The 12,333-nt window shown below is 52.7% G+C and overlaps 2 protein-coding genes across 2 annotated transcripts; both read right to left on the reverse strand.

Moving 5' to 3' along the window:
• Positions 1 to 857: 857 nt before the first annotated feature.
• Positions 858 to 1,621, reverse strand: COCSUDRAFT_59989 (hypothetical protein; the record flags this gene model as incomplete). The annotated part of the gene is made up of 3 exons (XM_005643166.1): positions 858 to 963; positions 1,171 to 1,256; positions 1,439 to 1,621. 3 exons carry the CDS (start codon positions 1,619 to 1,621, stop codon positions 858 to 860), a joined length of 375 nt encoding a protein of 124 aa, XP_005643223.1.
• Positions 1,622 to 4,716: 3,095 nt separating this feature from the next.
• Positions 4,717 to 11,880, reverse strand: COCSUDRAFT_45164 (hypothetical protein; the record flags this gene model as incomplete). The annotated part of the gene is made up of 16 exons (XM_005643167.1): positions 4,717 to 4,824; positions 5,089 to 5,172; positions 5,517 to 5,741; positions 6,156 to 6,353; positions 6,792 to 6,935; positions 7,295 to 7,402; positions 7,832 to 7,955; positions 8,465 to 8,577; positions 8,703 to 8,742; positions 8,964 to 9,058; positions 9,372 to 9,644; positions 9,873 to 10,288; positions 10,616 to 10,733; positions 10,890 to 11,215; positions 11,399 to 11,551; positions 11,733 to 11,880. 16 exons carry the CDS (start codon positions 11,878 to 11,880, stop codon positions 4,717 to 4,719), a joined length of 2,673 nt encoding a protein of 890 aa, XP_005643224.1.
• Between the last annotated feature and the right edge of the window lie 453 nt (positions 11,881 to 12,333).

Below are 12,333 nucleotides of genomic sequence, written 5' to 3' on the forward strand. Positions count from 1 at the left end.
TCCCTGTCATGCTAGTGCGGCATCCCCACAAGAATGGGCACACTCCTCTGAACGGCCTTTGATTCATGCATCGTGTGCTGTCTGGCCTGTTTTCTCAGTCATACGTGTCATTTGATCAGATCCATCCCACATACGGGCATCTTCTGGCATGCAGCATTGTGCAACCAGCGTCCGCAGGCAAGCAGAGTTGTGCTGCCAGCGTCGACCGAGCAACCTTCTCTTCTGGTGAATGAGCATCCAACTAGATAATCTCTAGATGTCCTGAACATTGATCAGTTCTGGGCGGGTTTCATTCCATTTAGTTGCGCTGTGAGTTATCCGACGCTGGGCACTTGACTTATCTGAGTGCAGGAAATAAATGTAACCTATCATATTTCCTCAAAATGAAGAGTGCGGAATGCTTGCTGCAAGAACACTTGCACACACACACACACAAGAGGCCTCAGGATCCTCAATGTGGAATGGCTTGCAATGGTCACTGTAGAGATACCATGGGCATTCATTTACTGGTGTGTGATCTGCACAGTATCAGGTACTCGCCAAGATCTGCAATCCCAACAAGCTGTCATCATGAATGGCAAACACTTGCCCACCCAATTGAGCGGAGACAAGTAGACCTCTGTCTCACTCTGTCCCTCAAAGAATGACTCGTCAGCAACCACAGGCCTAACAGGTTGACCCCTCGCCTTGCACTTTGGTCTGTGCCATCAGCATGCATGTCACATGACTGCATTCCCCACATGTTCCCCAAGCTGATGTGCCCTACCCTCTCGGCAACTTGCCAGGCACAAAGATCAGCTAGAAGGAGTTTATCAGACTGATGCAGGTCACGGTTGTGTGCAGCCAAGCGGCAGGCATCACTGCGCGCTGAGGTCTGGAGTGTGCACATTGCGCAGCAGACGGAAGGCCGGCCCGTACTGCAGCCCAGAGGCATGCAACTGCTGGTACAACTGCACGGTATCCCTGCAGGGAAGCCCACCCCAAAAGCTTTGAAGTCGGAGGTGTACAGATTGTTTCGCATCCATTCTTTTGAGACTGGTAGAAAGAAAATCAAGCTATATCCATGCTCAACGCTAGTGATGATCGGAGAGGATCAATAGCACAATGTTTGTCTGTGTTGATGCCGTTCGACGTAGAGTGCCTTGAGAACCAATGGTCCTGAATTCTGACCTGGGAACAGTAGCTGACGCTCTCTGAGCATCAATTGTCCTCTCTGACAAGGATTTGCTGGCACGCTCCATCCGCTTCTTTTCTGCCTGCCAGCATTCATTGGACACCGTTTCACCAAACACGAAGTATGCTTGCTGCGACAGCGCAAACACTCTTCACAGCTAGTCGAAAGGATTTAAGTGAGTTATAGTAATGGTTGATCTCGTTGAAATGCGAATTGCAGGTCATGTCTCAAACCTAGAATATCAGATGCCATGGCGCATCTCACCTGGTAAACGCCCTTGATCAGCTCCTGAAAGGCATGCATGTCGTCCCCCATCACAATTCTCAATGTTTCAGGCTCTTCTTTCAGCGCCTGCATCTTTTCTCGATCAGATTTCAGCGCCTGCTGGAAAGCAGCCGGATCCTTGGCTGTACCATCGTCGTTCAGTGCGTAAGGACCGTCGGCCATGTTTGCACCTTTAAAACAGTCAGTAATCTACAACAGTAGGACACTCGTCCACTTGAGCACACGCTTTTGGGGAGAGTGGTATTGGTGGAGGAGGCGTTACAAGGCGTTAGGGTCAGTAATCCTATTCCACAACTCAGCAGGGAGGATGCCGGTGTTGATCTCAGCAGCATCACCTAATCCGGGAGGATGAAAGTGCTGTCAATGTGGGCATGTTTGCAAACGTTTCACGCTGAGTAAGATGTTGGGCAACCTTGTAAAGGTTTTGGCACACTCTATCCCTATAGCTGGGAGTGACATCATGAGCAAGACTTGCAGCAGGCCCTCAATATATTAATGACACATTTGGCCAATGGGGAGTGGAGATCAGCGATCACAAGACGCAGGTCATGAGGTTGTCTAGCACTGCTAGTACTCTCCCAGTGGACTCCATTATTATTGACACAATAATTTTCCATCTTAGAAGCTATGCTCTTGAGGTCCTCAAGTTGAGGACGTGGATAAATTCAAAAATGATGAGGTTAACCGGAAGATCTTGTCCAATCTGCGGACATGTTCCTTGTGCTTGATACCGGAGAGGAGCGGCCAGTGCATTCTGCACTGCTTTGTGCACAGTCCTCGGTGTTCTGTGACATGCTTGTCAGCACACCACTCAGAGGACAACATGCCCTGTATCAGCCTGACAGACTGTACTCAAGAGGCCGCATGTGCCTGGCTCTCGTACATTTATATCCCAGAGAAGGAGTGCTCATATGTGGAAATGGAGGGTGTGGTGCATCTGGCGCACAAGTCATGCTGGACTCTTTTGAAGATTTCCTTGCCAAAGGAGTTTGCCTCTGGGTAAGAGTGCCCTTCAATCTGATTTATTGGGATGTGTTCGAAGTCTATTAATGTTTACTTTGCCCCATTTGCCGAGAGCAGTGACTAGCAACCGTCATTGTGCATAGCAGTAGTCATGCCATAATTAATTTATGTGCCTGCAGGATCACATGATGTTGCTGCGCTGCAGAACTTCGGAACACAGTTCTGTAAACGACTGACTAGTATGTTCACTAGCAAGGACTTCTGCACACGCCTACCGGGCTGGGCAGACAATCATAATTTGCTGCCTGGAAGGTGCAGCTTGCCGGCATTGGTGAGCTTCTCGGTATATCTGTCTCTGCTCTGGTACAGGCTATTGGCTATTTTCTTGCTGATGCCAGCAGAACAGCAGGACAAAGCTCTCAAGTGACTCCCGCAAGAATGAACCAGTAATTGCACCATTGCAGTCACCTTGTAGCAACTCTTCAAATATTCTTGCGGCAAATCGGGGTCTTCTTGAGATCAGCTGGATGCAGTTGCTCCTGTGGCAGCTGCGCATCAGTTGCTCTAAGTCGCCATTTGTGCATCGAAGTACTTGTGCCCCCTGAGAGGTGCAGCAGCAGCAAGCTGTCTGATTGCGCAGACATTCACGTCTGCTACTACTGACCTGCTGCTGCATTTGCTGGATGTACACTGTGGGTCGCACCAAATTTCTGTGCTCACTTGTTTTTAATCAGTCCTGAATGCTTCTGCATGCATGCTCAGGGCTGCTCGATTTTTCAAGTTCCATCGACATGACGTCAGTGCATGCATCTGCGTATCTGACACCTGCATGAAGTTCTTGGAAGACCCGAGACTTTCTCTTGGAATGCATCGCTGGCGACCAAATCAATTACTTGTAATTTGAAAAGGAGATCGAGATGGCTGCTGCAGATCAGCTGTCATACTTTGATGGTACACCAGAAGGGTTTCGCACATCCGTAGACCTTGTATTTTGCCTGGATTCCGGTGAGGAGCTTCCAGTGCACTCTGCTTTCCTGTGCGCCCAGTCTCAGATTTTCTGCGACATGCTGGTAAACGATGAGCTGCTTGGACCCGCTCCAGACGCCAAGTTGCGCCGTCTTCCCTTGACGGACTGCACTCGAGAGGCTGCCTGTGCCTGGTTGTCGTATGCGTACCATCCAAGGAAACAGTGTTCGCGTCAGAATGCCGAAGGTGTGGTTCACTTGGCCCACAAGTTTAACATGCAGGCCATTCTCGATCGTTTGGACGAATTTCTGGCCGGCGTGGACTCTCTGCTGTGGGTGAGTGCTCTCCTTTTGACGCTAGGTACCTGATGATCTATGAACCCCTGCTTGCAGATCACTTGAGGTTCAGCGTTGATTACATCGAGGCAAGTATTCAAGGGATGTGCATAGCAGAAATCTGACAGGCTAGCACTGCCCTTGCAGGATGATGATCCAGAAATTGCAATCCACTGGCTACTCATCGCTGAAAGAACCAATCTCCAGCAGTTGAGAAACCAGATTATCAGCTTCAGAGCAGACAGCAACGTGGAGCTTTCTAATTTCCCAGACTCACAGCGCCTGCCCAGCACAGTCCTGCTCCAGCTGCTGCACTTGCATGGTGTAGATATATATAGAGCAACTGCGAGCGAGTGAGGGGGCTTTGATGAAGGACAAGCGTGAGCTGCATGTCAGAATGGACCAGAAGTGCAATGAAATCGAGTTGCTGCGGTCAAAGTTTGGAAAGGCGTGCAAGGAGGCATTGCAAGAAATAAAGACCCAGCAGAATAACATTCATCTGAATGTGACGTGCAGATTCTGCACGCCAGAGCCAGAGCACGGCAAGCCGTTCCCCTGCCCAATGTGTGACAACTTCTTTGTCAATCTTCTGGGGCCCCTTTCTAAGACCTAGGCATGAACAGTACGACAGGTCTCATGAAGTTTGCAAGCTCTTCAGCATGGACCGGTGAAATCACTCAGTTTATATCAGTGTGAGACATCTGAAAGTTGCACAATAATTTGCACAAATGTTGCTTGCAATCTTCATAGATGACACACATCATAGGAGGCCTTCAAGGTCTGTATGGCCGCTATAATCTTATGTGTCTCTGTAAAGGGTCCTGATGTTGACAGGATGTGCCCATGACCATCTGCCATGCCTGACACAACAATGTGAGCACATTGCAATCAGCGGGCAACAAATGAATGAGATTTCCTCGCACATATCAAGTCTGGTATGGCATACAAGACTTGCCCTTCTGTCTGCGTGTGAGAAGCATTCAGTTTCGTGCTTCAGCGCATGAGCCTGGAGCGCGATCGTGTGTTTTGGAAGGGGGACTGCAGCAGATCAGGGTCACTGAGATCGTAGAGGGGAACGCCGCGGCCCGGCGCCGGCCTCGCCTGCAAGCATGCGCCAGGTCAGGCCATCAGATGATGTAACCTTTTAGGCAGAGGGTTCTATCCATCACGCCTCAGGCAAACCCATCGTAAAAACTTGAATGAAGAGCTTCCCAGCGTGCAGCAACAGTGGTGACTTTGATGCAAAGCCCTCCGTGAGACCCGTAAAGAAGCAACCATAAGCTTTGGTAACTGCATGCGCTGGAGCATGTGCATGGCAAAGCCGCGCAGTTTACAAGGAATCAGGGGGCTGTCACTGTTGATCACCTTGAAGGTCAGGGACCTGCGGTACCGCTTCACCTCTGCGGCCTCCTCCTTGGCCGCCCTCTCTTGCTCCAGCCCCTTTGCTTCCTGCAATGACATTATACGTTGATTGCTTGTTGCGGTGAAGATTTGCATCTCTCATCGTGTCTGACGCACATGCCAGACTCCAGTGCACTCTTTCCATGCAGTAAAAACGGAAAATGCACCCATTGCAGAAAGCTTTGTACAGGCAGCCCGTTGCATGCAGCGTGAACTGTAGCAACCAGCAGTATTTGCCTGCAGTGACATTACAACAGCATTTTGGCAATGACAGAGACAACAGCATCCTTCGGCAGCAGTCCTGCACAACAACTCCAATGGATGAAAAGAACGACTCACAGGCCAGGCAGACAGGTGTGTTAAGAAAAAGAAAAAAAGAAAAAAGAACATACCTCTGCCCTGCGTTGGTTCTCTGCGACGGCGGCGTCGAACGCGACGCGCGCGATGCTGCGGGTGCGCAGCGTCAGATCAGGCGTCTTCGCGGCCGTCGGCGGCTGCCGGGACGGCCGCGGCGGGCGCGGCGTAGGGTGCGCCGGGGCCGGGGCCGCCTTGAAGGCTGCGTCGCGCCGCCGTTTCGCCTCGCGCGCGCCATTTTGCGACTCCCTCAGCACCACCGCCTGCCAGCAACATTGGAATTTACTCTGAGGCCCTGTATCATGACTGTAGTCCTTTGATCATAATCGAAGATTTGAAACCGGTTTATCATCCTGATCAAAGAATTGGTGTCCCATTTAGAGGTCATATAAGGTTTCCTCGTCCTGACAAAATACAAACATTTGACGGGGAATGCCCGGGTCTGAAGGAACACTTTGAGCATCTCCCTCAAGGGCGCTGCTGAGACGCAGTTTTCACAGCATGCGGTGAGTGCTGGGTCAAAATTCAAGGCCCATCTTCGTTGTCTCTGAGAGAGGTTGAACTGTATAGCGCTTGGCAGAGGGTACTTGGGGTTGCCAGATTCTTTAATTAATGCCAAGCTCACAACAGCTGGGATCCATTCTACGAATGGGAGGGGAGAAGGAAGGAAGGCGCACCTGGTGGTGGCGCGCCTCACTGGCGAGGTTGAAGGGCTGCGGGGCGGTCGGCGGCTTCTCGGCCACCGGCGGCAGCGGCGCCGGTTGCCGTAGAGTCGGGGGGACCGGGGCGGCCTGGAAGGGGAGGACCCGGCCCCCGGCCGCGCGCTTCGCCGCCGCCGCCTCTTCCAGCGCCAACTGCTTGGCTCCGCCCCGCTCCTGTGCAGCCAAACACTGGTTCCATCGATTTATCTGGCGTTTCGGAAAATTGCTGTCTCGCATGTGCGGTGTCCATGAGATCACTGGTGTAAAGCACACGCTGTGGGAGATCCACGAACCGAGAGCTTCTGCAGCGTCAGCATTGGAAAAATCCACTGGCGGCACATAAATTAGGCAATCTGGCACCCTGCTGCACAGCTGTCTTAGAAAATTGGATCTTCTCATGCAAGGCATAAAGCACTGTATTTTCCAGAAAAATTCCTCATTGGGCTGAATCCGTGCAGCTTTCAAATCATTGTGCCCTGCTGCCAGCGTGCTCTGGCTGCTCTGAAAAGAGAATGCACATCAAGGTGTGCACGATGCACATCACAACTGCTTCCAGACATGTATGACAATTAAATCTTCACACGATATAATCCAAACATCATTTAAGCGCACCTCAGTAGAAAGGTGGAACGGTTGAAAGCTGGTGGTGTTGCGGCGTGTCCTTGTCGCGCGCGCAACAGGCGCCTGGCCGCCGCCGCCCGGCAGCGGCCGCGCCTTGAACACAAAAGCGGGCTCCTCCGGAACGGGTGCCATGCTCTGCAGGAAGAACAAAAAATGAGATGTAAACAAAAGATGAATGATGGACTCACTCAAGCATTGCCATGCTTTGCAGAACACAAATATCCAGACTTAAGTCCCAAATGCTTCTGCTGGAACCCAGCAGCAACGCGCAAACGCTGCCACAATTTCTCGAAGTCCTGGAAAAAAGCATTAGCTCCCAACCGGGGCTTCGAAGAGCAATGCACATGTAGTGGTGATCTCCTGTGCTGAACAGGCAGTCAACTCGATTGCCTCACAGGTGCTGCTTTACAACAAGAAGACTTCTTGACGCGTGGTAGTGATCAGAAGACAATATTTTCCCTGGTCTTTTGCCGCGGGATTTGCAGAGGGCTCACCTGGGACCTAGTGCGAGCAGTGGTGGCCAGTTTGGGTGACTGCGCCACAGTCAGCCGCATCGGGTCAAACTTGGCTGCCGGCTTTGGCGGCGGTGGCACTGGCTCCTCCTGGACACACAAATCCCATCATTTACCTCTGGATGAGAAGCATCAGGTGATATTGTGGAAGACCTACTTTGCACGCTGCAGTACCGTGCCCTAAGTAGAAGTCATCTATTAATTAATGCCAGAGGATCACACAAATGCAACTGGTCTAATGAACCCCTAAAAGCACTGGCAACTCTGGATGGTGGTGTGGATCCTGAAAAAATAATTGTTCAATTCTGAGCTGTGGTCACATTTTGTCAAACCGACAGCCACCCCATCAAGCGCTGGAGAACCAATCCAGCCCTGGAGCAGCCTTGATCTCTGCACTCAGTGCAGCACGGCTACTTCTCGGCCATACATTGGCCTCCTTTTCAGGAGCCTTGATCTGTACATTGTCACCAGCATGAGTCTCGGGCAGATCATGAAAAGAGAAAAGGCAGAAGGTCTCACCGCCGGCTTGCTATGTGCGGCTGCCCGCTTCTCAGTGGCAAGCACCGGAGCATGGCCGGTGGTGGGCGGCTTGGGCGGCACGTGAGTCACCCCCAGCTGGCCCTGGCTGTTCATCACCGCCGGACTGCACAGCAAAACACACAATCGTCATCGCTCGAGTCAGCTCTGACTTTTTCTGCTGGAACGCCGTTCTGAAGCATTCTTCATCATCGCGGTGCAATGATATTACCGGAGTGGACACATCAGTATCATCTAAAAATGTTCAGCCCATCTGACTGCAATAATATTGTCTCGATTTGTCTTTCAGATTGGCTGGGGGCACAGTGCCATGCATTGCTCATCTTCCGAGCTCATACCCTCTATCAGTCATTAGCAGCGGCAATGCCATTCCTTCTGACAGGCATGCAACAGCAAATCGCCGTTATCGTATGTTCAAAAAGACAGGAAAAGATAACATCCAAGGCAAAGAATGGTGTGCACTCGACAGGGCGGGCCATGAAAGCAGGCAGTCCCTCTTGTCAGATCCACTGGTATAGCCAGTGCATCTGACAGATACTGGCAAAACAGCTGATGCCTTCGTGAGGACTGAGTGAGGCACAGAAAGGCCCAATTAACTATGAGGCGGGCGCGCACTCGACGGGGCGAGCCTTGAAGGGTGGCAGGCTGGCGATCTCGTCCATTTCGCGCTCCTCCTGCGGTTTGTAGTGGCTCGGACGCAGCCGTGCCTCCACCGCCAACTCAGGCGCCTGAGAAGCACGGGCAGTGCATCAGCTTCATCCTAATCTACTCTCCTAGATCCGGGTATTTCCCACCGAAAGCCACCAGCTAGTGACCAGGAGATAAACGAATGGGCTGAACCGATCAACACAACCTGCTGACACACTCTGTTTTTCTCCCAGATCAAGCAAGTCCTTGACACGCACCCACACTGCAGACAGTTTCATACCACAGCACAGCACAGCACAGCATAGCACAGCACGCACAGCACAGCACGGCATACCACGTGCATGCAACATGCTGCACCACATTGATAGGCCACAGTAAGAGTGGACCAGTCATTTATCATCTGCTGGGGATCAAAATTCTTGCCTTTGGTTTCTCGGAGGGGTCGCGCGGGGGCGGGGGGATGTACTGCATCGCTCTGGGGCCGGCCTTGTTGAAGCGCGCGGGCGTGGCAGCCTCAAACTGCGCCACCATCAGCGCCAGTGGCCGCCACTCCTCAGCCTCCTGCACCACATGTCACATATCATGTTTTCAGTTTCAATACAACTTCCCATGGTGTATTGAATTTTACACCTACCTTATCATGGACATCTTGACATTATGGAGTCCCCTTCTTCATTTTGTTGTGTTCCGAAGGACCCAAAGGTGCCACCATGCTCTGCTCTACATGAAGCCATCCTGATAGGAAAGGCAGGCATGCTTGCAGACGTTCACAGTGCATATCCCTGAGATTGCGTTTTACTTGATGTTCACTTCATGATGCGCAAGGTGCAAAATGTACAACACATCATTAGCTGGAAGGAGGGGAGGGAAGGACCTGCTGCGCGGGCGCTGCAGAGGTTGCGCGCTGGCGTTTGGATGTGCGCAGGTCGCGCGACACCGGCCGTGTCGGCCGCTTGGCGCCCGCCGCCGCTGGCCGCTTTGCCTCTTTTGGCGCTGCAACTTCCGCCTTTGCTTGTTTTAGCTGTGTCTTTTTTGGCGCTGCCAGTTTAGGTGGTGCCGGCTTCGGCGCGGTCTGTCTTGGCGCCGCCTGTCTTGGCGCCGCCGCCTCCAATGCATTGGCGGTGCCGCTCTGCTGTGCCTGCCTTGCCTGCAGGCAGATTCAATCCGCACTGAGCTCCTGGACTCACTGTTATGGTATACGGTGTATAAATGGACAATCTGTGCGCAACATTCTGCCTTGCTGGCAGCAGCTCGATGATCCCTGTGTGCATACATGCGACTTCTGGATCTTCACAATTTACACAGACAGACACTTTTTGCAAAGTAAACCTATGTTCACAATCATGCAGGATTCGTCCCAATGCAATCAGCGCACCTGGTCAAGCTGCCTGGCAACAGAGCTGCCGCTGAGGCCGGCAACGAGCTGCCGGCGCATGGAGGTGCCAAACTTGGTGCTCTTGGGCTTCGTGAGAGGCCTCGGGGCAAGCGCTTTGCCTGCAGGCTTCTTCGCAGGCTGTGGGACGCTATGCTTTCTTGCCAGAGCCTTGTCTGCCGCCGCCACTGCCGCCGGCTGCTGCTGCTGCTTCCCGGGTGCAGAACGCTCGGCCTGTTTCGGCTGAGGATCCTTTGGTGGTGTCAACCCGGGAGAGCGCCTGAGCTGGGCAGGTACTTTTGCTGGCTCTAGCTGTTCCTGCGCAGGAGGAGCTGTCGCAGCCGCGCTTGAACTTTGTCGGCCCCCTGCAAGAAGCGACGGCGCCACCACTGCCGCGCTTGATGCCGCCTCTTTGTCACCTGCCGCATAAAAAAAAACACCGCTGTAAATAAGTAGACTGTCTCCTCTCCTCTCGCGTCACATGACTTGCATTTTTTGGAATGATAAGCACAGTCCCGCCAGGTTGGCGAGGTGCCTCACCACTTCTAGCAACATGCATTCTCTCATTACACTATGAGCTGCTACCATCATGACATCAGCCCCACCGCGAGTGCGGCTGCAGGCTTATGCATAATGTGTAAAAAGCAAACATAACATAGCTGAAGCCTGCACCTTGTCTGCAGATGCACCTTGCTTTCTGGCAGGAATGTTTTGTACTTGTTGGTAAATATGGCTGAAGTACTCACCAGCATCTCCTGCAAGGATTGAGGGCGGCCCAGGGGCGGTGTGCGCCATGATCCTCCTGGCGGGCGCAGAGGGCCCCCACGAGGTGACCAGATTGCTGGGCGGCAGCCTTGGCTTCGCCTGCGCCGGAGCATCCTGTTTAGGCGCTCCAATCGTTTCCCTGCCCGCCTGTTTTGGCGCTGCTTCTCCAGGCGCTGCGTCATGCGGTAATCCCTCTGCAGCCGCTCCTGCCCCTTTTGGCGCCCCATCTTCCGAACTTGCCAGATCAGGCGCTACCTCATTTGCCGCCACCTCAGCAGCTGACTGGGCTGCAGCGGCCAGCAGCGGCGGCATGGGCCAGGGCTGTGGGCCAGTCTGTGCTGCTGTGGCCTCGGATGGCACCTGCTGCAAGAGACTGTCTGTTGAATCATCTGCCGGCTGTGCTGGTGAGAGAGCCTCTTCCTGGTCATCCACTGCTACTGCAGGTGGGCTGCCGGGCGAAGGCACTGATTCATCTTCTGCCTCTACTGCCTGTGCAGGTGGCGTGCTTGCCAGCTGAGCAGCTGCATCCTCATCCTCGCCCCCTTCATGCATCGGCTCTGCTTCATCTGCTCCCTCTGGGCCTGCGCAAATTCGCGTGAATCTGTCACCCCGCAGCAGCAAGAAGACCAGTGATTCAAAATCCTTTGCTGCTGCAAAGCGCCGCGTTGCTCTGTCATGAGTGCGGTGTTGTGAGATCTATTAGAGACTCTGTCTTGCCAACTGCATTCCTAGGGCTGCTATGGTTCAGCAGAGTTTGGGCTCACCTGGAGAGCGGCAGCCTGAGACTGCGTGGCTCTGCCTCCTTGCGCTGGTGGCTTCGTCCCTCATCTCCTCACGGACTCGCTCCAGGTCCTCTTGCAACCGGCCCAATTCCTCATCCTGCCCTGCCTCGGTGTTCCTTGTGGGAGTGCGAAGCCCTGCCAGACCAGTGCATGTGAAAGAAGTGCATATTTGAATTGCATATTCCGCTCCTGGAATGCGGGTCCTGCCTGATGCAGCATTGCACTGTGAAAGTAACTGCAGATTGTGTACAAGATGACCCTGTCCAGTCAAGCAGGCAAATCCAATGGTCAATCACTTCTGTTTTGATATTCGTACCTTTGACTTGGGAGGAGAAGAAATAGGCGTCTGCGTCCGCGGTTGGGGAGGGCATGCTCTCATTTAGACGTTGGAAGTCATACCATCGAGGTGCGTTGAACTCAAAAGCAGGGTCTTGCTGAGACACAGGCACGGTGTCCACATCCATCGCACCACCTCAGAAATCCTTCAGGATATCCTTTTAGATAGGAAATACCCGCTTTATAAGTATTTCTGGCACTGTTTCTCTGTATGTTCTTTCCGCCCTTTGCTGAGCTATACCATGAGAACACTCTTAGGACGTATAAACTTGCGCTTCTGGGCAAATCAGCATGCCTGTGATTGATTACAGTCACCCATGGACAGTAAACCTGACTCAAAGAACCAGCTGCTGGGATTCAGAAGCCCTCGTCTGCTTGGACATGTTGCCATACTGCATTCTCGCTTCTTGCCCTTTCAATAACAATATCCCCTGAACAACAAAGCTTTTGGCAACAGAACAGGAGTGGCAAAAGCGTGCTGGGAATGGCTGAACAAACCTTGCTGCTCGTTGCAAGTTCATATTGACTCCTGTTTTGGATTTGGCACCCACCTGCAGGAGCCAGAACAGGAAACGTTGTGC

The sequence above is a fragment of the Coccomyxa subellipsoidea genome, assembly GCF_000258705.1.
Source record: "Coccomyxa subellipsoidea C-169, whole genome shotgun sequence".
NCBI classification, from domain to species: domain Eukaryota; kingdom Viridiplantae; phylum Chlorophyta; class Trebouxiophyceae; family Coccomyxaceae; genus Coccomyxa; species Coccomyxa subellipsoidea.